The sequence below is a fragment of the Nannobrachium achirus genome (assembly GCF_963921795.1).
Source record: "Nannobrachium achirus genome assembly, chromosome: 5".
Classification (NCBI taxonomy): domain Eukaryota; kingdom Metazoa; phylum Chordata; class Actinopteri; order Myctophiformes; family Myctophidae; genus Nannobrachium; species Nannobrachium achirus.
In genome coordinates this window covers 62,120,865-62,145,401 of record NC_137814.1, presented here as the reverse complement: position 1 = coordinate 62,145,401, position 24,537 = coordinate 62,120,865, and the positions used below count along the sequence as shown (strand labels likewise).

Sequence of the window (24,537 nt, the reverse complement as noted above, 5' to 3'; positions counted from 1 at the left end):
GTAAACAGTTGGTTGCTAGGGTAAACAGTTGGTTGCTAGGGTAAAACCATGGTTGCTAATGTGGTTGCAAACGTACACTAACAGACCAGCAACAACAGACTGTTGCCACAGCAACGTACACAAAGGTTTGTGTACACATGTGGTGTGATGTCATACTGATGCGGAGATATGAGCAGGGCAAAGGTGTGACGTGTGACCTGTGACCGACCGACCGACCGACCGACGGGCGGCCGGTGGAGGTTTTGATACTAAACTGCGACCTACGGTCGCAATAACAACCCTGGGGTCATTTTTGACCCCACTCATGCATCTAAGGGTTAAGCTCGAGTTATACTTTGCCGTACAGCGGGTTGTGTGTCAAAAATAGCAGATCAACAAGCTAGCAACCCATCAAAGATGCACCGACGCAACACATTGTGACCATCATTTTCGGCACACGATGCCGTCGTACGACTAAGTATACATTCGGCTGTAACGTGCAGTGTCGGGTTACTATTGTGACCTGACTGCGCGCTGTATGAAAAAAAACAGACTTGCAGACAGTATCTCACTTTGCAACGATGTGGCGAGACACACCCATCCAAGATATATTTTATTGTCTCTCTTATATTCTGACAAATAATAAATTGTGTCGCTGCAGGATAAATCCCCTGCACGGGCCACCCTCCCCTGTAACTAAAGGGACTCGCAACACGCATTATGTAGCAAGTGAACTCACATTTCAAATGACATTGATAGATTGGTGATATAAACATATCCAAGTTTTAGTATCCAGACTTGACTTAACTTCAAAAGTCAGGAATCAAGTGAGACTGTGGTACATGAATGCCTGCGTCATCAAGCTTGCAAACATGCTGATAAGCTCTAAAGCCTCGGTCACATGACTGACTGAGGCCCAATGAGAGCAGAGTGATGGAGAAATCAGAACAATAGCTGGCAACAACGGCCTTATTTAAAGCTGTAGGCCTACTGTGGAAGCTGCTCAACTAGTGGTCAGTAGCGGAATCGCCACGGACCACCAGAACGGGGGTCCGCAGACCACCGCGGCCGCCGCGACAACTTCCGCCTCGCAGATACGCGTCCGTAGAGGCGTCTCCCGTCATTTTTAGACCAGGATTGAGGGAGTAGCAATCAAGATTCCTTCACCAATGTAAACACAGTTGCTGAGGGAAGCTACTTCCTGAAGAGACTGGTGGTGTATGATCTGCGCTGTGAATGGCCGGTAGTGTATCATGTGGGAGATGACATCATTTTGCCGGGAAATACAGCCCCTGTCAAGGCTATGTAGAAAACATATAAAGAAAAGGCTTTTGGGGCTGAAATTAACGGAGTTGGTGTTCTAAAACTTTAGCAATTTAATAGGACAATTTTAAGATTTGTTTTATTAAAACTCATTTACCCCCATTTTAAGACCCCTTCTGAGGGTCCACACCGCCAGGATTTTGCCTACCTTTAACGTGGGCGCGCGCGCGAATCCATTGCGCGATGGTTCACCGATTCCATTCACAATACGATCCAGTCACGGTAAGCTACGACGGTAAACAGCCTGCCATTTCCCAAAGCGAAACCGATTGAGCCCAGCGTGGGTGTTGTGTAACATTAAACCGGATGGGATTTCGGCAGACAGGATACAGGCGTCGTTGTCCCGCCCCCCCATTTCCGTTTTGGAAGATCTGGATCCAGTTTTTGTGAATAGGGCCCGTCCATAGAGCGCTATGGACGGCGAATCGGCGATCATACTTTTTTGTTTTATAGTTATTAAAGCTAATTGATAACTCGTCATACTAGTCATAGGCAGAGTGGACCCATTTATATAACTCGTCAAACTAGTCATAGGCAGTAAATGAGTTTAAAAAAGTTACATAGTATAACTTTAAAGCATTACAAATACAAATAAAAAATAAATAGGTTGTATTAATGGATGGATGGATGGATGGATGGAAGTCTTGATGAATCTATATTTAACATCATACTGGTTATATTAAAGTCTTTATAATAACTCTGTATCTGTTTATCTTTACAGGGTGATGGAGGTGGTCCTCTGATGTGTAAACAGGATGGAATTCACTATGTTGCTGGTCTGGTGAGCTGGGGGGAAGGCTGTGGTCTCAGAAACAAGCCCAGTGTCTACACCAATGTCTACCGATTTGTGGACTGGATTAATAATAAGAGTCACAGTCCAACAGTCCCAACAGTCCACACAAGAGGTAAACAAATATGACCAAAAAAACGACATAAACACACATGCACGCACGCATGCACACGTGCACCAACACGCACACGCACGCACGCACACACAGATCCTGCTCTCTCTGGCTCTCATGTTAAGTATCCATCTCGTCCAGAACCGTTCTCCCAGTGTGGCAGACCTGAGCCTGGTGATACGGCCAGGATCACTGGAGGCAGTGGGTCTCTTCCTGGGGATCATCCATGGCAGGTGTCCCTGCAACACAGAACAAAAGGCTCATCAGAACCATTCGGACATGCATGTGGAGGAGTCCTCATTAAATCCTGTTGGGTCCTCACTGCTGTTAGCTGCATGTAAGCTGCACTGAATCCATATTTTATGGGAATATGCAATGACGTAAAGCATCCTGTGTCCTCAAAGGACAACTTTGTTTTAGATAGTCATTAGAGAAAAGAAAAGATGAGTGTTCAAATATTTTCATTTACTTCTTTCTATCATTTTAGTGGCTAAATATGTATTTTTAGACACAATAAGCCCATTCCCAAGATACACCGCAATCTTTCATGGGCAGATGTGACTTATGGGGGCTGGTGTAAGTAGTTACAAAGAAATTGCCAGCTTATTTTGTCTAAACATACTAATAGACACTTGTATGCATGCCCCCAAACACAGAAATCAAAAATACACAAATCGCTAAAACAATAGACAGTAGAGTTCTCAAACTCTGCCCGAGCCCGACCCTACCCGACCCGACGTATTCGGGCCGAGCCGGGCTCAAAATGTATGCTAATTAGTCGGGCCGGGCCGAGCCTCGGGTTCTGTGAGTAAAAAAATAATAAAAATAAAAGAAAAAAATATATTTATTTTATTTTTATTTTTTTCATATTTAATAAAGATAAAGAACATGGCGCTGACAGGCGTTTGATTCGCTTATTTATTATATGACCACAAGCGCACCACTGGCAGTAGACGAGCAGAGCAGAGTGAGTGAGAGACAGAGAGCTTTGGTCCGAGTGTGTGCGATGCTGGGTGCAGGCTGCTGATATACATAATAGCAGGCTGGTATTGCGCACCAAAATACCCTACAAAATCTACAAACACACTGAAGTCTGCTTTGCATCACGATCTGACTTGTTTAGAACTTGCAGATCAGTGCTTCTTATCCAGGACAGGGTCATAAATCAGACAGCAGCAGCCAGCTATGATGCTGGGTTAAGAACAGGTCAGACTCCGAAACAAAAGGAAAGAGAGTGGAGGAGAAAAAGAGACGCGACAAAGAGTTAGTTGAGCGACAGAGACGGCACATGCAGATGCATGCGTTGCAGGATGTGAACACGATGAGGAGGATTAAGGATTAAACTTTTCTTCATGAGACAACATGCTAACATTGCGAACCAAAAGTGTAAAGGTAGGCTAATCTCTCTCACTCTCAGCCTACTACTCCGCTATAATAACACATGGTACGGTCACCGCAGTGACGTGGCGCCACCTGGAGGCGTTTTTTTAATTTATGTATTTTCCTTCACTCTGGGTTTTTAGGGCTTCGGGCTTAAAATGATGAAACACTTTAGGGCCGGGCCTTAATTTTCAGGCCCGTTGAGAACTCTAATACCCACTAAGCACGCCGTCTAAAAGTGGTCTAATAGTGGTATAGATTTGAAAGTTTTTTAGTTGTCTAAACTTAGACTAGACGACTAATAGACTTCTAATAGTCGTCTAAATGTAGACGGTCTATATTTAGACGACTATTAGAAGTCTATTAGTCGTCTAGTCTAAGTTTAGACAACTAAAAAACTTTCAAATCTATACCACTATTAGACCACTTTTAGACGACGTGCTTAGTGGGTAGACAGCAGTAAATTAAAACATGTTATTATTTATTAAAACATCTCATCTACTCTTTTCTCTAATTACAATCTAAAATATGAACCCTTGTTATGAACCTCCTAAAAAAACAAAGTTGCCCTATAAGCAAAATTAAGAAGTAAAATAACATAAATCATAACTCCTGTAGGTAGTTTATATTGGGGCGTTCTTGTGGAGAGTGAACATCCCAATATAAACTACCTCTACAAGAGTTATGATGTATGGCTATGGACCGAGCTATGACACTGTGGTGTCTTTCTTTGCTACCTAGATCCTATAGATGTGCCACACAAACAAAAACATACTTACAAGCTATTAACTATTAAGCTATTAATGGCGACAGCTTATACATCTGTTATTTTGGACACATTTACGAAGACAGCAGTGCATCAACAGAAATCATAAAACAACATTGTGGTATTGATTATTTAACGTACTTACAATTATCTACAATCTGGTTGTTTTTTTCTGGCCCATGGTCATGTCTCCAGTGTTTACATCGGCCGACACGATCGTCCTATTGTTAGGCCTATGCGTATACATATACAATACATGCATATATATCGTCTTTGTCGGGTGGAAACCTCGTATCTCCAAGTTTCAAATTTGTACGTTCTTTCGCAAAGTAAAGCCCTGCTTCATCATACAAGGCCGTCGCACAAATGTAGTGAAAACAGCAGATCTTCAAGCACACGCCTCGCGTTTAAAAAAAATGATAAATATGAAACGAACGGTTTTGGACATACAAGGTTTTCACCCGACGATAATATATATGTTTGTTCAGTATGCTTAACAGGCCCACGGACATGCAGGTGGTCTTGGGGGGAGTGCACATAACAAGAAATGAAGACTCTGACCAGGTCATCCCTGTTGTGAGAGCCATCGTTCATGAGGCTCACGATCCTGTTTCATACTCTAGTGACATTGGTGAGGCCATGAGTTGACATACGACACAACATGATTAACTGTCAAGTCATTTAGCATTCTGGTATACTTATCATCCTAGATTACTGAGGCACTACACTGTGGGTAAGTATTTGATGAAACTTGTGAAACTTGTAAAACTTGTTTACTTTGCTTACTGTAAATTGAGATTAAGAGCATCCGCTAAATGCCTTAATTGTGGGCTCGCCTGTAAGGCGAGCACACTTTAGATATTGTCATTATTTATCTATCAGGCAATCAGTAGACGGGAACTTCGGTTCCTTTCCACTCCTACATACTTAGTGAGAAAATGAAAATAAAAACATCAATGTGTTCAGCTTACAGTGGCGAAGTGTGCTATTATTTTTTACAGCAATCGGCCAAATGGTGGCGCTGTAGGAAGCCTTCGAAAGTGCAAACTTTGAACAGATATAACTCATGCTGTGTTTGAGGTACAGCCATGAAACCCGTATACACGTATGCGTCTCCTCATGCCGAACAACTTTTACGCTCTGACTTTTGACCTCTGACCTTTAGATATCCCACAATTTGGAATTATATGAAAAACAGTAAAAATCTATCTCCTCCTGGGATTTTTGCTTTACGTGCAAAAAACCTTTTTCACATGAAATTTGAACCTATATCTACACAGGCTATGTGGTGAGAAGTTTGTACATTAAATAATGATATTTTAATAATTCAATCAATATTGCGGTTTTATGCAAATTATTCTTCTTCCTCTAAATCATACATGCAAAGTTACACGTTCATGGCATTTGGCAAAGATGTAGAGGGTTAGTCAAAGTATCACTGAAACCAATTTTATTCCAATCGGCCAAAGGGGGGCGCTATACGAAGCGTTTGAAATTCAAACTTCAAACGGGCATAAGTCATGACTCGTTTCGTTTTAAGACATGCAACTTGCTAACACGCGTGCTTTGACTCAAGCGGAAGACATCTGTGTCTTTGTTAAGTAAGCTCCGCCCTTAGATTTTCCTCCATTTTGAGCAGTTTGTAAAACGCTTAAACCCGCTTTTATTCTGTAATTTTCGCGTCACGTCCACAAAACCTTTTTTACATGAACTTTGGACCAATATCTAAAGATCTGTCAGATCGGATTTTTTTTTTAATTGAAACATGCTTTTTTAATAATTCAATGAATATTGCAGTTTTATGCAAATGATTCTTCTGCCTCTAAATCATACATGCAAAGTAACATATTTATGGCATTTGGCAAAGATGTAGAGTGTTATTCCAAATATCACTAAAACCAATCTTACCCCAATTGGCCAAAGGGGGGCGCTATATCATTTTGAGCAGTTTGTGAAACGCTTAAACCTGTTTTTATCCTAGGATTTTTTTTTTTGCAATTTGCATGAAACATTCTACACACAATCTAAGGAGCTTTATCTAACATGCCTATGAAGTGCACACAAAAATAATAATAATAATAAACATAGCTGCAAGCAGCGATAAAGTGGCCAAAAACACCTCAAATCATGAACACAGCCTGCGATGTGCGTGAAATCTTGCAAACACATTCCCACTAGGTCAAGGAACAGATGCCTTCTCACATTGGCCTGTTATAGCACCACCAGCGGGTCAACTTTTCCATAACCCATTTTTGGAACAAAATGCCTCAAATCATGCATGCAGTGTCCGATTGCGCCAGTAACGTCAAAGAGAGCACTGCCTGCGATCTTGACATTTTGTACTTTTATAGCCATTGTTTTCTGGCTTGAAGCGAGCCCACAATTGTTTCGAAGGAACAATATTTTCTAGTTGTAAATTATTGTCATATATTCTAATGTACCATGCTTTGTTTCAGCTTTACTTGAGCTGAGTGTCACCAACAGTCCTCTCTGTGCTGTGGAAACCCGCTATGTTAAAACTGCCTGTCTGCCAGAGCAACCGTTCCCTGATGGCAAGGAGTGTGTGGTCTCTGGATGGGGGACCACTGGTGGTATGTATCTATATACTAGAGGTGTAACGATATAGTAGCTGAATCGAAACATCTAATTTCCTTTGCAAAGATCGCTTGCTACTATATCGATATACAAACAGCAAAATATCATACACTTGGCCTTATATTGTATCGCATCTTATCATATCATTTTACAATGCAAATAATTTGAATCAAAATGTATCGATTGTATGGATACTAGGCACGGGTGCCTTTTATTTAGCAATTTTAAGAAGAACAATGAAAGAGGGGTTTAATTACTTACATACGCAAAACCTTGCAGGATGTAAAGACATTCAGAAATCTTTGCCTTCACAATAAAATCACAGGTGTCAGGCCGCGGCGCCTGACACCTGACAACACATATCCATAATAATACATTTTCCCTTAAAACCTGCACTATTGACATGTTTCACTAAAATGTAATATTTTGGCTAAATTGTTACTATATCCATTTTAAATCATTGAATCGAATCATAACGTATCGCCATGAATGAACCAATATCGTCCATGTAAACCATGTATCATGATGTGTTTCGTATGGCTATTAAATGTATTGTTACACCCCTACAACTATCCACACATTACCACTGATCTGAACCAACCTCATTCCATATTGACCAGGGGTGGGCAATTTTTTTTTCCATGGGGCCACATGAACAACAGAAAATATTGTGAAGGGTCGGGCCAAAAGGCAGTGCTCCCCGCAAGATGTGCTTCCCGCAAGCTAAACACATGGCTTTACCTACGACCTCAGTAAATAAATACTTGACTTGTGACCAGTCTGACCACCTGCTTGTAATTGATCCAATGATCACACGCACGTGCTGATGCATTGCATCTATATACGTAAAAAAATTATAAAAAAACAAAAAACAAAATAAAAGCAATGCAGCTTTAGTCCATGCATGAGGTAAAACCTGAAAATGTGTTTATTTTGTAATTTGCCATTAAGCCTACACGGGTTGGTCAGAGTCAACCAAAGGGCCGTATACGGCCCCCAGGCCGTACAGACCTGCAGGTCTGATATAGACAGTTACAGCTACAGTGAATTTAGAAATCCAGGGAGTTTTAAATCTCACTAGAGTTTTACTAGAGAGTTTTAAAACCACCTAGCAGACTATGGAGCCAGTTCAGTCTCAAAATAAGGTTGGGCATGCGTCTCGGTTTTACGGTGTAATACGGTTTCATTAAATCTTGACGGTTTGTCAGCAAAACCGTGACATGACATGTGCTTTGTGCACACTGTCTCGTGGTTATTGTTTACGGAAACGGTATGAGAGAATATGAGCAACAAAAAAAAAAAACACACCTGGTCACAGATGGACTGTTTTTTTGCATGTGCTACGTGCAACATAGTCAATTAATTAATTTGTCACATACACCAATACCTCATTTCAGTGCAGGCTCCTCACTGGCAGTGCAACACAACAGCAGTGACAACATAGAAATGTGTGTGGGGAGTAATTAATTGGAGCAAATGTAACAGAGGTGGTTCGAACCTCCCCACCCGGCTTCGAACCCGGGTCTCCTGCGTGAAAATCCAATATCTTAACCACTACTCCAAATGGATATCCCTATGGAACAAGGGCAGATACTAGACTTTTGAGGCTTCAGGCTGGGGCTGCGACTCTCTCTGCCACACTCATCCCCCTCCTACGGAGAAGCCCGGATCCGGGTCACGGCACCAATTTAACGGAGGCGATCCGAACCTCCCCACCCGGCTTCGAACCCGTGCCTCCTGTGTGAAAGTCCAATATCTTAACCATTAAAACTCCAAAGGGATATCCCTACTATAGCCGGGGAGCCACTGGGCCAAAATGAGAGAGGACCTGTGATGTCATGACATACTCCAAATTTTTGTTTGTCCTATCAATTTGGTCAATAAGGTACACAGAATGAGAGGCCTGCTCTGCCGGAAATCCTGCGAAAAAAAGTTTCCCATTGACTTCACACCAAAAAAACACACCAAAAAAAGTAGCATGTGAGGGGTCAAAGCATTTGTTTTGCATAAAAAACATTCCTTGGGCTAGATTTCAGCCTCTCAAACCTGTGAAAAGTGATGAGTCATCACTTTTCACCGTTATTTTGGTCCGTTTTCTAGCCCAAGGAATGTTTTTCATGCAAAACAAATGCTTGCAATGGATTCAGAATCATCAAGAATCCCTAGTTTGACCCCTCACATGCTACTTAAAGCATATTTTTTTTGGTGTGTTTCTTTCCTTTATATTGAAGTCGATGGAGTGAATATACAAATGGCCATAACTTTTTTTCGCAGGATTTCCGGCAGAGCAGGCCTCTCATTCTGTGGACCTTGATGACCAAATTAATAGAAAAAACAAAAATTAAAAGTATGTCATGACATCACAGGTAACATCCTATTCTTTGAGCTTTTGGGCCTGTGGCTCCCCGGCTACTACGGAATGAGGGCAGATACTAGACTTTAGAGGCTTCAGGCTGGGGCTGCGACTCTCTTCGCCACACAAAGTAATTCAAAACGATCGCATGATAGTGACTATCTGTTTAATCCTTGTTATCTTTATCCTAGTCGTTTCACGAGCGCCAAGCAGTGAAAACGAAAATACAAATAAATAAATACAAAAATAAGCTGTATTTTTTTCCCACGCTTTAACGCTAACCGAGTGCATCTCTCCACTCCGACATGTCTCCATTCCGACACTAACCCTATCTCTAACCCTAACCCTAAACCGAACCCCCATGGGAGTGTCGCCACTCCGACAATAAGAAGTCAATTTCGGACTGGCGACATGTCGGAGTGGAGAGAGCCTACCCAGTGAGAGAGAGGAAACCTAAGATGTATGTTTCTCTCTCTTTGTCTGTTTTGCCTCTCTGTGTTCTTGAAACTCAGAGATGAATGCACTTTCAGACAAGCTATTGAAAGCCAAGGTTCCCTTGATCTCTACTCACCGCTGCAGTGCTGCCTATCCAAACGGACTGGATCGGACCATGATGTGTGCAGGATACATGGCTGGAGGAGTTGACCCATGCAGCGTGAGTCTGTGTGTGTGTGTGTGTGTGTGTGTGTGTGTGTGTGTGTGTGTGTGTGTGTGTGTGTGTGTGTGTGTGTGTGTGCGTGCATGCGTGCGTGCGATACGAACAGCTCCATGCTCGAGTTATACTTTGACGTACAGTGGTGAGTGGGTTCTGTGTCAAAAATAGCAGATCAACAAGCTAGCAACCCATCAAAGATGCACCGACGCAACACATTGTGACCATCATTTTCGGCACACGACGCCGTCGTACGACTAAGTATACATTCGGCTGTAATGTGCAGTGTCGGGTTACTATTGTAACGTGACTGCGCACTGTATGAAAAAAAACAAGATGAGACGGAAGAGACTTGCAGAAAGTATCTCACTTTGCAATGATGTGGCGAGACACACCCATCCAATATATATTTTATTGTCTCTTTTATATTCTGACAAATAATAAATTGTGTCGCTGCAGGATAAATCCCCTGCACGGGCCACCCTCCCCTGTAACTAAAGGGACTCGCAACACGCATCGGGTAGCAAGTGAACTCACATTTCAAATGACATTGATAGATTGCTGATATAAACATATCCAAGTTTTAGTATCCAGACTTGACTTAACTTCAAAAGTTAAGAATCAAGTGAGACTGTGGTACATGAATGCCTGCGTCATCAAGCTTGCAAATGCTGATAAGCTCTAAAGCCTCAGTTATATGACAAACTGAGGCCCAATGAGAGCAGAGTGATGGAGAAATCAGAACAATAGCTGGCAACAACAGGCCTTATTTAAAGCATTACAAATACAAATAAAAAATAAATAGGTTGTATTAATGGATGGATGGATGGATGGATGGGTGGGTGGATGGAAGTCTTGATGAATCTATATTTAACATCATACTGGTTATATTAAAGTCTTTATAATAACTCTGTATCTGTTTATCTTTACAGGGTGATGGAGGTGGTCCTCTGATGTGTAAACAGGATGGAATTCACTATGTTGCTGGTTTGGTGAGCTGGGGGAAAGGCTGTGGTCTCATGCCTAAAGTCTACACCAATGTCTACCGATTTGTGGACTGGATTAATAATATGAGTCACAGTCGGTAGCGTTGTCGCCTCGCCTCACAGCTAGAAGGTCCTGAGTTTGATTCCCGCTGGGGACACTGTGGGCGCTGGGGACGTGTTCTTTCCTCTGCGTATCAGTGCCCATACCTTAAATGGGGTTGACAAAAAGGGCCTTTCTGTGTGTGGAGTTTGCATGTTCTCCCTGTGTCTCCTAGGGTAGGTACTACTAGGTACCATCTGATGGAAATATGTTTTATATCCCATGTGAGACAGTTTCCTCAAACAAATGATTAAAGATCACTCCCACACAATAAAGGAGACCACACAGTGTGAGTCCGTTTTTTCTCTTACTGTATAAATCAATGAGCATACAGAATAGATGTCCAGTGGTACAGTACAATAAACATGTTTCTCTTTTCTTTCTCAATCTGAATCTGAATACAATGTAACATCATTTCACAAATATACTTCAGTAGGTACAGGGAAAATAGACTTGTCAAGCATTCAGTGGATAGTTAAACATAACAATGTAGAACATAAGATGGTGTCGTGTTCAGAAGCCAAGGATGTAGAATGTTTTTGGTTTTTCGTTATCCAGTGTCCTGGACAGTATGACCTTATTGACATATCATTGCTGTGGTCATCCTCCTGCAGCGGAGACATCTCATCACGTGCATTAGTTATTTGTTCAAAAACCTTGACACTTTTAACACTGAAGTTGGTGTTTTAAATATAATAGATATTAAAATGTAATTTCACCCCATCAGTCCGCCAAGCCAAGTTTCTTCTAATATATTGTATTATTATTTATCTGTGTAGAAATCCATGCCGCATGCCTCATCTCCAGTATTCACCCGATTATGTTTAATTTAGTGATGTAGGCCTAAGCACCGAAAATAGCCGTCCTCCAAGCAACGCATTGTGAGCTTTGAGGTCCTTGTATAAATGTCAGCCCCTTCCTCTCTAACATCATCTGCACGTCCCTGGAGCAGCATGACTGTAAGCATACTGTGAGTGACGGACAGGCTGGTACAATGGAGGAGGAGGTTGCTGTGAGAAGGTTTGCTGCTGGGATGGAGTCGTCATCCTGTCCAACAGTCGGTCCATCTGCATAGACATGCCGTTGGTCTGTTGCCATTCCTCCCTCGATCCGGGGCTCCTGTGCCTACAATTTACAAGTTAAGCATTTTCAGACACTCTTAATCCAGATCGATTAACACATGGGCTGCTCAGGTTTATAACATTTCTAGCTGTTGCTGCTGCCGCCGTTCACTCACGCTTTATTTTGAAGAGCCTCGGAAGCTTTGGGCGTGTGCACGTGGGTGTCCACTGACGATTGAGGAAGATAGTCCTTTTGTTTACAAAAGCTCGCGAAACAAAAATCCAAACCGCGGCCGACCATCGCGGTAAAGTGTCGCCGTGAAAACAATCAGATCTCTGCTTCCCTGGCGTTCTTTTCACCTCATTCATAGATAAAGCCCTTTTTGTTTCAGAGTAGAATGGAAATCAATGTTACCAGCCTCCGCCATTTTCTCCCTCTCTCTCTCTCTCTCTCTCTCTCTGCTACGGGGTGACGTATTGACTCGGGTCATTCAGAGGGCAGGCAGCTGCACGTACAGTTAACCCTTCGTTGTCTCGTCTCTCCACGAGACAAGTCCTTTTGGCATGGTGACACCTAGTGGCCTTAACTCGTCACTGAACGAGTTTGGCTCCTTCAAGGGCAACACCATTTAATAGGCCTGCAACAAATGCATAGAAGTAGTTATCAAGGATCAGAAGTAAACCAAGAACCTATCATCAGTTTATCAGTAGAATATCCAAAAGCAAAATCACTAGTCTGGACATTGAAACTATACACACTATAGCAGTGGTTCCCAAACTTCTTAAGCCTGTGACCCAAAAGAGAAATTAGACGTTTGCCCGGGACCCAAACTAGTGAAACTAGTGAGATCTACAAGCTCACAACGCGTCCCTTTGTGCCGTGTTGCGAGCTGGTAGATTGGCTATTTTCACTGTTTCTTAAACATTTGTTTTCTAGTTTAAGGAATTTCTCTTTTTTTTTTCTTTTTTTTCTTTTCTCCATGAAATTACTGAAAACAATCATTGATTATAGTTTTTAATTCATGAAAACCTTTGCTTTTTTGGGAATGTTTTTTGAAAAAAGGTTAGGCCTACTAGCTGTTTATCACACAGCTCAGCGCAGTGCACGCACACACGCAAACATACACTACCAGTAAGACTCCCTAATCGGGAGATAAGCGACCATCAGGTCGCAGCGTGATTTCAGGGCAAAATGTGTAGGAGTGGTGTCCAAAAATGTGTTTGAAGAAATCACGCCTGATGGAGGCGCTATATGGAAGAGATCCATGTTGATGAGAGGAGTGTAGACATACTGTGTAGCGATATGTGTGATTTTAGGCCAAAAACTGTAGGAGCAGTTTCCAAAAATGTGTTTGAAAAAATCGGCCTCATGGTGGCGCTAGAAGAAGGTCATATGAGAATTGATGGGTTGTGGTTGTGGTTTCGTAGGCAAGGATTGTGTGTGGAAAATTTCACATGGATAGGGGGGACAGACTGACAGACAGACAGACAGACAGACAGACAGACAGACAGCTGGACGAGGTTTTGATAGTAAATGCGACCTGACGGTCGCAATAACCAGTAAGAAGGATGAGAGGTCTCGCACATTGGCTCGTGCACGCATCCGCCTGGGTGACAGCAGACTGCTGTGCGAGCACTGCACTTTGACATGGGATCAACTTTGAACAAAAAAAAAAGAAAAATGCACAACCTGGTTGGTTGTTAATGTGTCCAAAATGTCCGTATGGCCATATTTTCCCAAACATGGAGATGACTGACGTCTGATGTCAAAGACCACACACAATATGTCCACCATACCTGGCGACAGATGGACAGACATACATGAGCTGTAGGTTTTCATACTAACTAGCGGCTACCCCTGGCTCCATTGATCAGGCACCAGTTCTATGAAGTACAGTACTGTACATGGCATGCACAAATGAACAAACTCTTGATCCAAATATTGTCACAAGTGACAATATTTGGATCAAGAGTTTGTTCATTTGTGCATGCCACAGAACAGATTGGACCCCCTTTAAACTACATAGAGCATAAAAATAAAGCTTAAGAATGACCCAGGATGCTGGAAGTGCTCGGGGGAAGGTATGCTGACCCATGCCTTATGGGAGTGTCCCAAAATACAGGTATTTTGGATGGCAATACATGGTCGTATTCAAATAATTGTGATCAAGGTATTCCCCTAAATATCCACTTATTCATACTGGGAGTTCCCTCCACTTTGAAAGACGTAAGCCCAGCTACAGTACATACGTGGAATGGGTCCAAACAGCCGTAATGCTGGGTAGGAGACCCACCTTTTAGATTAGACACACTGCCCACTTGCAAGTTCAAAATCATTTGTTAAACAAAGAGCATTGTTTCGGTCATGAGACGTTCCTCAGGCTTGATTCAAACATGTTGACAACATCAACACTTTTTGAAAGGTACAGATAACCAATCAGAAATAATCAATGTGATAATTGATTACATACAGCTGTGCTGACAATGGTCCTGTGACTGAGTCCTGAGTCACAGTGCACAACCCCAACCGTTCACTCAGATCAGCTAACAAGGATGATGACAGAACCCTCACTAAAAACCCCAGGACACAAATCCACTCGTCATAGACAATTCGCCCTCCTGGCCCCCAAACTGTGGAATAAACTTCCTGCCGCACTTAGAACTACAGACGTGTGTATCAAAACACCATCCCACTTCCAGCAGTGTAAGCTTGTGATTGGCTGAACCGGAGGTAGGGAGCGCTCCAATCCAATCCAACTTTATTTATAGAGCACATTTAAAAACAACAAAGTTGACCAAAGTGCTTTACAAGAATCACAGCAAATCAGAAGTAAAAACAATAAAAACAAAGATGAACATAAAAAACACAGATAGGCATAAAATAGAAACTCAAAAACAAACACAGATAAGACTCACTCTGGATTAAAAGCTTGGGAATAAAAATGTGTTTTAAGACAGGTTTTAAAAACAGAGAGTGAGGGTGCCAGTTTGATAGTGAGGGGGAGTTCATTCCAGAGCTTAGGGGCAGCCACAGAGAAGGCTCGATCACCCCTATGTACTAGATTTGATCTAGGGACCACCAGCAGCAGCTTGTCAGCTGATCTCAATGTCCTTTTGGGGACATAAAGTTCGAGGAGATCAGAAGTATAGGTTGGGGCAAGTCCATGAAAAGATTTAAAAACAAACAATAAAATCTTAAACTTAATCCTAAAGTGCACAGGGAGCCAGTGGAGTGAGGACAGTACAGGGGAAATGTGGTCACGCCTTCTGGTGCCTGTCAAAAGGCGAGCAGCCGCATTTTGAACCAACTGTAACCTTTGAAGGCCGCCATGGCTAACCCCCAAATAAAGTGCATTGCAGTAGTCAAGGCGAGTGGTGATAAAAGCATGAATCACTTTTTCAAAATCCACAAACGATAAAAAAGGCTTGGCCTTTGATAAAATCCTAAGCTGATAAAAAGAAGATTTTAAAACTGCATTGATTTGCTTGCCCATTAAAAAATCACTGTCCATTTTAACACCTAGATTTGTTACAGTGGGTTTAAGATACGGTTCCAGTGGGGCCTATGTCTAAAACTAATGTACTAGCAGCAACACTGGGTCAAAAAATTATAATTTCTTTTTTATTTTCGTTTAGATTTAAAAAATGTAAAGCCATCCAGGCTTTAATGTCAACTAAACAGTTTAATAGCTGGTTCACAGGGGTAGTGCTATCACGTTTTATGGGGAGGTATATTTGGGAATCATCAGCGTAAAAATGGAAAGACATGCCATGTTTTCTTAAAATCGACCCTAGGGGAAGTAAATAAAGTGCAAAAAGGATGGGCCCAAGGATCGAACCCTGGGGGACTCCAGAGTGGAGGGGGGCAGGGGATGACATGGAACCACCAATGTTGACTGTGAAACCTCTACCAGTGACATAAGACTTAAACCATTCCAGTGCAGTGCCCTTAATACCCACACTGTGCTCAAGACGAGAGATTAACTGTTCTGCTGCTGTAGACGATCCTCACCGTCATTCAAATCGGTGACTACATGACGCCGTTGACAGCGCTCACCGTCAATCTTACTGTATTTACAGTAAATGTATTAATACTTACATAATGTCGCCCCGGTCGCGGCCGCATCGGTAATGTCCACGATTTGTTTAAAACGCACGTTGGGCGTGCACGCGAAGTGAAGCTCCTCCATGTTAAGTCAATGGAGAGGCCCATAAAGATACTTCATTTAATCCAAAAGAGCCATTTTGATCCATTTTGCACCAGATCTGATGTAAACAATACACACGGCAGGGCGCAGCCATCTTTCTCTTCTCGGCTCACACTGTCATGTGACTAGATGACGTAATCGTTGCCGTCAAGTGATAATCCAAAAAAACAAAAACAACCCCCTTCCAGCCCTTCAAAATAATAGCGGCGGCCGACGGAGGAAACGGCGCGGCACCAAGGCAACAAGCAACCTTCAGATTAAGAGGCACGAGTTGTGTTAAAATAGTAAAGTCTAAAGTGTCAAATTCAGCCGTCAGATCTAAGAGTAATAAAATGGCAAAATCACCAGCATCTGTGTGGAATATCTCAAAAATACTATTATTGTCTAAAAAGTCCTGTAATTGTAGGAGTACAACTTTCTCTAAAATCTTTGAAATAAAAGGAAGTTTTGAAATGGATCTAAAATTTGAGAGGACTGCAGTGTCTAGATTTGTTTTTTTTTAATTAGAGGCTGTACAACTGCCTGTTTAAAATATGTTGGTACAATACCTGAGGCAAGACTACAGTTTAAAATGTACTGTATGTTAGGTTCCACAGTGTCCCAGACTTCTTTAAAAAGGCGTGGTGGGATAATATCTGTGGGACAGGCTGAAGGCTTTAGTTTTGAGACAATAGTGTTAAGGGAGGTGAGCGATACAGGTTCAAAATGATTAAAAACAGCAGTGGACGGAACAGTGATGGAAGGGTCAAAAGAGGGGGGGGTGATCTGAGCTCTAATTGTAGCGATTTTATCAACAAAGAAGTGTAAAAAGGCTTCAGCAGTTTCAGGGGAGGGTTCAAAACAGTTTGCTTGGGGTGGATTAAGAAATAAATTAATTGTGCTAAAAAGTACACAGGGTTTATGAGAGTTAGTTAAAATAATTTCAGAAAAGTGTTTTGTTTTTTCCACAATTTTCTGGTAACGGCGCCAACTTTCCTTTACAATAGTATAGGACACTTGCTGTTTATCTTTTTTCCATCTGCGTTCGGCTCTCCTGCACTCCTGTCTAGCAGATCGCTAAATACAATGCAAGTAGGTAGTATCGATACAATCGATTCTTTGCACTGCCGATTCGATACGATACAAAATAAAACGATAGATTCGATTTTAGCTGTTTTCATTTCGATATACTTAAAATTTGTAAGTTAAAAACTATATTTCGATACAGTTACTATATCGTTATACCTGAGCTGGCCATGGTTTTTTTATAACATTTTTCATTTATTTTTAATAATCATATGTGTTCTGGGAATGATCATTCCCAGAAACAAATTTCCTTTTATGCCCATATATGGAGATTAGGCCCTAAGGCCCAGGCCCTAACTGGTCCAAGAGCCTGCTTTACTCTGATTCACCCTATACCTTCCCCGAAAGCGTTAATATTAAGTCCATCATCAGGTTGCCCTTGTTGGTGGTGACGTCACCAAGTATGCTGGTCCCTCATTGGCTGTTGATGGTGACATCACCATTCATGTGACATCATAGGGTATCTTACTTTAAAACAGGAAAAGCGAGTGCAGACCTCTAGTTGTAATAGATTGCATATAGACACCAATTAAGCTTTAATTTGATGTGAAATAACCCAGAAAGATGACAAAGAAGATACTCAAAGAGAAGAACCTCAAAGAGAAGAAACTCAAAGAATCCACTTTGATCGCTGACAAGTTATGCTGGGCATTGCCTCTGCGAGGAGTAGCGCTGAACATAGAGTCCCACTCAGCCGTGGCGGTTGGGCGGGACAAGGTCTACTGCTTCGGAGGGCAGGAGTGCGACATTGACTACGACTACGTTATTGATGGAATAAAGGCAAGTGAAGAAATTCCGCGGGACAAGGTCTACTGCTTCGGAGGGCAGGAGTGCGACACTGACTACGTTATTGATGGAATAAAGGCAAGTGAAGAAATTCCGACCCCGGGGTCGGATCAGATGGACGTTCACATCTTCGACATGGTGGCTTTGTGCTGGACCACATTGATGACTAAAAAAGGACAACCGCCCGCTGAGGTTCCCCCAGCACACATCAGGCACACAGCCGTGCTCATAGAAGATACCGTCTACGTCTATGGGGTGATCCCGTCAGGTTCGAAGACCCACATTGCGCTTTATCGATTCAACATCAACACCCACAGATGGTCCACGCCTACGGTTAGTGGGACCCTCCCACCGCGTTTGTATACACATTCAGCCTGTGTAGTGGGGAAGTTCATGTATGTCTATGGAGCCTGGTTAGACAATGATGATTATGATGACGCTAAAATGTACATGGACGATGATGTTTATAACGCTAACATGTACAAGTTGGACACCAGCACCATGGTCTGGTGTTTAATCGAGAACACCGGACCTAAAGTGCCTGTTTTGGTATTTCAATCTGCCACCGCCATCGGGACAAAGATTTTCTTATTTGGGGGAATATCACCACAAAATCACAACTACAAGTATCAATACACAGTCAATGTGTTTGACACAGAGACCAACAACTGGAAGATAAGCAGTCGTTTTCTAAAGCCTCTTCCAGAAGAACCTTCTGCACAGCCTCTTCCAGAAGGACCTTCTGCACAGCCTCTTCCAGAAGGACGGCGCGATCACAAAGCTTTCACCTACAATGGAGAGCTGTACATATTTGCTGGCGATGGCGGAGATCCATGGACCCGCTACTTGAATGACATGTGGAAATTCAATCCAGAGACCTTCTGCTGGAAGAAGGTTGAGCCCAAGGGGAAACAGCCGTCTGAGAGAATTGGGATGGAATGCTGCATGGTGGGAGATCGTATGGTGCTCTTTGGAGGATCACATGTAGATGGGGTAGATCAATACAGACCATGTGATGACATGTTTATCTTAGAAATGAATCCTTGTCTCAAGACATTATCCAAGGAAGCAGTCATTCAGCACGCTCCTAGTCTCCAGGCATTATGCAGGCTATACTGTTTGACCTGGATCAGACAGAAGACATTATCCAAGGTAGCAGTCAAGATCGGGCAGAAGACATTATCCAAGGTAGCTATTGCTATACTGTTCGACCTGGATTGTCGGGCAGAACTCCCCCATGAAATCATGTGAGAAGTGGTAGGCAGCTCATCCTGCTTATTGAGCCGGGCTTTTATCGAGCCCACTATTGAGCGTTTTCTAATATTTTGTGGAAAGATGTGAGACAACAAATTCTGAACAGAAGTTGTAACTGTGAGTTGACCACCAATTGATGAGACAGGACCTGGGATGGTTTGACGACCCTAAAAACAGCGAGGGAGTGCTGACCACCAGATTGGCCACGGACGCTGCACAGGTCCAAGGGGCGACGGGGCTGCGCATGGCCACGCTGGCTCAGAACCTGGCTAACCTGGGGACCGGTTTGATCATCTTCCTGTACGGCTGGGAGCTGAACCTGATGATTCTGGCCATTGTTCCGCGTCGTCTCCCAGGAGCCCGCCCTGTTCGACCGCAGCCTGGCCAACAACATCGCCTACGGAGACAACAGCTGCCCCGCCGTCCCCATGGAGGAGATCCGGCTGGCCGCCGAGACCGCCAACATCCACGCCTTCATAGAGGGCCTGCCAGGGAAGTACGACACGCAGGCTTTGTGCTGGACCAAGATACTGTTGCTGGACGAGGCCACGTCGGCGCTGGACGCCGAGAGCGAGCGGACCGTCCAGGAGGCCCTGGACGCGGCCCGGCGGGGCAGGACGTGCATCATGGTGGCCCACCGCCTGTCCACCGTCCAGAACGCTGACCGCATTGCCGTGCTCCAGGACGGCCGCGTTGCCGAGCAGGGCACACATCAGCAGCTGCTGGCCAACCGGGGCTTCTACCACGACTTGGTCACTGTGCAGATGACGTAGCGATAGGGATGGGACGATATGGACATTTCATGTCATGTCACGACTATTGCGACCAAAAGAAAAGGGTTTTACAATATTATCAACATAATCAAAATACCCCCAACATCCATTATCCTGGGGCGAAACATTTGCCAGAAAATACCAGATCAACAAGCTCACAATGTGTGAGACTCGGTATTCTTTGGCCAAGAGTGTAAAACAAAAAGAATCAAGTAAGTTATTTCCAGGTCCCTTTTACCAATTATAAAGGGTTTATCAGCAAATAAAAGCCGTATATGGGGATTAAACACTGTGGGCACAAAAGAGGGCATGCCCATATTTGAGCATAGACATCTGATTGTCCTGAGCCACGGATCCGACCGCTATGCCCATAAATGGTCAGGGATACAAAGACTCACTGTGGCCTATATTATTCTTAATCTGGAGTCATTCGGACATCCAGTTGTCTTGGCCTGCACACATAAGGCCTGCTCCAAAGTCAAACGGCATGAGAAACACTCTTGTATGGTCAATTTATCCCACAACCTAATTAGAATCACCCCAAAAAATAGTGTGTATGCTGGTATGCTGGTTGGTCCATCTGTAACTCCACGTTCAGCAGTTGCTCAATTGTCTAAAAACTAGACCAGGTCAACCTGGTTGTGCCAGACCCCCTGTCTGTCATCATCATTTATGACATCATGCCTTTTGTAGGCATGTCATCATCATGTCATCATCATATATACCCTTTATATAGAAAACCAGGACAGACAGACCGACATGTAGGCCTACCCATTTCATGGGTCTGGCAAACATAATACAAAAATCAATAACGCATGTACCTTGCCCAACATCAACTTTATCACCTTCAGATGTGTCTCTACTTCTCATAATCCCCAAATGTTTAAAATATTTTCCCAAATTTTGGCCTGTAGGCGGCTGTCCTGTGATGCGATTTACATCACAAATGGGCGTCAACAAGCAGCGCACTCCCAGTCCCAACCACCAAGGGGCTGTAGGCTAGATCTCAGAAATTCTGACGGGCAATTAAATTAATATTTGGCAATCAATATGAATTTAATAATCTTTGCATCCATTATTATTCTCATGTATTTTCAAAATACAAAATACGTATTTGTATCTCAAATACATTTCTCAGACCAGTATTTCTATTTTGTATTTTGATACATCCTTTGATACAGTATTTGTATTTTGTATCAAAATACGTTTTGATGTATTTTCGCCCATCTCACTCTGTGTGTGTGTGTGTGTGTGTGTGTGCGTGTGCGTGTGCGTGTGCGTGTGCGTGTGCGTGTGTGTGTGTGCGTGCGCGCGCGTGTGTGTGTGTGTGTGTGTGTGTGTGTGTGTATAGCTGTTTTACCGCTCCAAAAATAGAAATCTCCTTGGTTCTGACAGTCCAATGTTGGCAACCCTGCATTAAACTATAAAACAGAGGCACACTATTACTATTATGAGCATCCATCTCATCACTGAGCCTTGTTGGCACACTTGGCAGTATATGGAAATTGAAGAAGTGCTCTAGCCCCACCTTGTGGCGGTTAAATGCTTCACTACTAGAGTTTAGAACTTATTCCAGTGGTTCAGAAAGTAGGGTCCGGGGACCCCCATGGGTCCTTAAGGAGGGTCCAGAGGGCCCCTAACTTATAATGAGTCAAAATAGCATTAAACCTATAGTTTAACCACTTTACACCTATAGCCAACATCGGCTGTTTGAGAATCGCAGAGCTACAAGTTTGCTTGTAGATCTGCTATGGTCTCTACGGTAGGCAGGGGGGTTGGCTCAGTCTTTGCTGGAGTGGACCTGGGCCCCTCAACTAAAAAACTAAAAAGTTATCAAATGGACCAGGGGCGTCAATTGAGTATGGCAGGGGTAGCCTGATTTCAGACTCTGCGCTGGAGTTCACTCAGAGAGTGGGCGGGTCTATTGGCTGGAGCCAGGCTATGGCAGGGGTATGCAGCTGCCATACCCTGGGTCCATGGGGGAAGATACAAGTTAGTTCTAAATATGAATCCATGAATGTCTCTTTTTCTATCTGTGCGGGTTTTGCACGCGCGCGACACCAGTCATGTTGCCATACCTTAGCTTTTTCTGAACTGACGCCACTGAAATGGACCCTAGATCTTTAACACTCGAGTGTAAAATTAAACCAAATGGTTTCATTGTATGCTCTCAAGAGTAAAATTATTGTTAAACCATGGCTGCATTACTCAATTAACAATAGAGAAAAGAATGTAGAAGAATTGTTATTTTGACATTTGCCTGTTGTCTCTCCTATTGGAACCAACATCAATACAGCATGGAGAGGGGGGGGGGGGGGGGTTGACCACTGATGTAGAAACATAAATGTTCACGATTTAAAAAGAAAATAGCAGATCTACAGGCTCGCAGCACGGCACTCTGCTGCGCTGTGAGCTTGTATATCTATTTTTCAATAGTTAATGCACAAAATAAAGCGTAATAATGCATTCCCAGTCTGGCAGTCTAAATGGGTTGAACTCCCTCCCCCATTGAAGAACATTCATGGGGGGCCCGCAGCAAATCCTTGTACCCAGGGCTCAGAACTTTGTGCGACACCCCTGATGTTATCAACTTTATTTGAGAGTCCTTGACATGAATAGGTTTGAGAAACACTGGCACTAGTCAGGCGGAAATTCTGGAAAAAGGCCTTCTATAAGCAGGTTAGAGGCATTTGGGGGTAAAAGTGGGGAACCAGGCCATTTTACATAATTCAGGGGTGCAGAATCTGAAAAACCTGGTTCCCAATCAAAATTTTGAGTTTTTGATCTTCTAATTTGCATAACAAAGTGGCTGCCGAATTGTACATTTTCAACTATTTATCCAAGCAATATTTCTCTTTCAAAAAACCTTTCATCATTTTATCATATAATCAGGGTTTTGCGAACACCCAGGACAGTTTTTGAGTTGCTTGATTCAGTTTAGATTTAGATATTTGATATTCATTTTATCAGACACGCCCCCTTCCTATACAAACCCATTGTAACTTCAAACTCCATTTTAACCATTATAGATTTAATGAAAACACCGTCCTTTTTTTCTGGTGACTCCTGACGCCCTCCTAATATGTGGGCAGGTCGTGTTCTTTCGATAACTCCTTTCATTTATTTTTAATAATGTATTTTTTGTATTTATTTATTTTAGTTTTTCCAAATAATTATTAAAAAGAAAAAACACTGCCTGTTTGTGTATTAGAAGGGCGTCAGGAGTCACCAGAAAAAAGGATGGGTGTTTTCATTGAATCTATCATGGTTAAATGTTTTTGTATTTAAGTGAAATATCCCTTTTAAATAAAAATAAAACATTTTAACCATGATAGATTCAATGAAAACACCCATCCTTTTTTCTGGTGACTCCTGATGCCCTTCTAATAGACGAACAGGCTGTGTTCTTTCGATAACCTTCTTAGTTTATTTTCTATAATTATTTGGGGAAATGAAAAAAATTAAATACAATTAAGAAATGATTAAAAATTAAATGAAAAATGTTATTGACAAGACACAACCTGCTCACGTATTAGGAGGATGTCAGGAGTCACCAGAAAAAAGGACGGGTGTTTTCATTAAATCTATCATGGTTAAAATGGAGTTTGAAGTTACAATGGGTTTGTATAGGAAGGGGGCGTGTCTGATAAAATGAATATCAAATATCTAAATCTAAACTGAATCAAACAACTCAAGAACTGTCCTGGGTGTTCCCAAAAGCTTGATTAAACGATAAAATTACTAAAGGTTTTTTGAAAGTGAAATATCCCTTGAAGAAATAGTTTAAAATTGACAATTCGGCAGCTATTTTGTTATGCAAATTAGAAGGTCAAAAACTCAAAATGTTGCTTGGGAACCATTTTTTTTCAGATTCAGCACCCTTGAATTGTGTAAAATAGACTGGTTCCCAACTTTTACCCCAAAATGCCTCTAACAATCACATTTCTCAGAAATTCCACTAGACTCTGAATACATGTTATAATCTTAGTGTTCACGGATCAATAGCTGCCAATTATTGTTTGCATTGTATGTGTTTTAAAAAAAAAATTCTGATGATGTCTTCTGCATAGCCTACTGTGTTATATCTGTCTGTCATTCAATGTCAGGGGCATCAATTGGGTATGGCAGGGGTATGCAGCTGCCATATACCCTGGGTCCAGGGGGGGAAATAAAAGTTACTTTTAAAATCCATGGATGTCTCTTTGTCTATCTGTGCTGGTTATTATGTTGTTACATTACAGTAAAATAACTACAAATGCAAAATTTAACAAGGTATTATAATTATATTATCCACACTTGTATTCTCCCCATCTTGACAAAATGGTATATTCCCAGGTTCCACAGGTCAGCTGCA

General features: G+C 42.5%; 1 protein-coding gene across 4 annotated transcripts in view; it reads left to right on the top strand.

Annotated features, from left to right (window-relative positions):
• LOC308284606 (transmembrane protease serine 9-like) overlaps nt 1-11,673 on the top strand; it is a 34,898-nt gene extending 23,225 nt beyond the window's left edge. Inside the window, exons 13-18 of one of the 4 annotated variants that reach the window (XM_080725283.1) lie at nt 2,024-2,207; nt 2,346-2,541; nt 4,839-4,981; nt 6,807-6,941; nt 9,811-9,953; nt 10,883-11,673. In XM_080725283.1, the coding sequence (XP_080581409.1) occupies nt 2,024-2,207; nt 2,346-2,541; nt 4,839-4,981; nt 6,807-6,941; nt 9,811-9,953; nt 10,883-11,038 (957 nt within the window). In that variant the 3' untranslated portion in view covers nt 11,039-11,673. The remainder of the gene's footprint in view (nt 1-2,023; nt 2,208-2,345; nt 2,542-4,838; nt 4,982-6,806; nt 6,942-9,810; nt 9,954-10,882) is intronic. The other 3 variants (XM_080725284.1, XM_080725282.1, XM_080725285.1) reach the window with 3 other exon arrangements.
• The last annotated feature ends 12,864 nt before the right edge of the window (nt 11,674-24,537 follow it).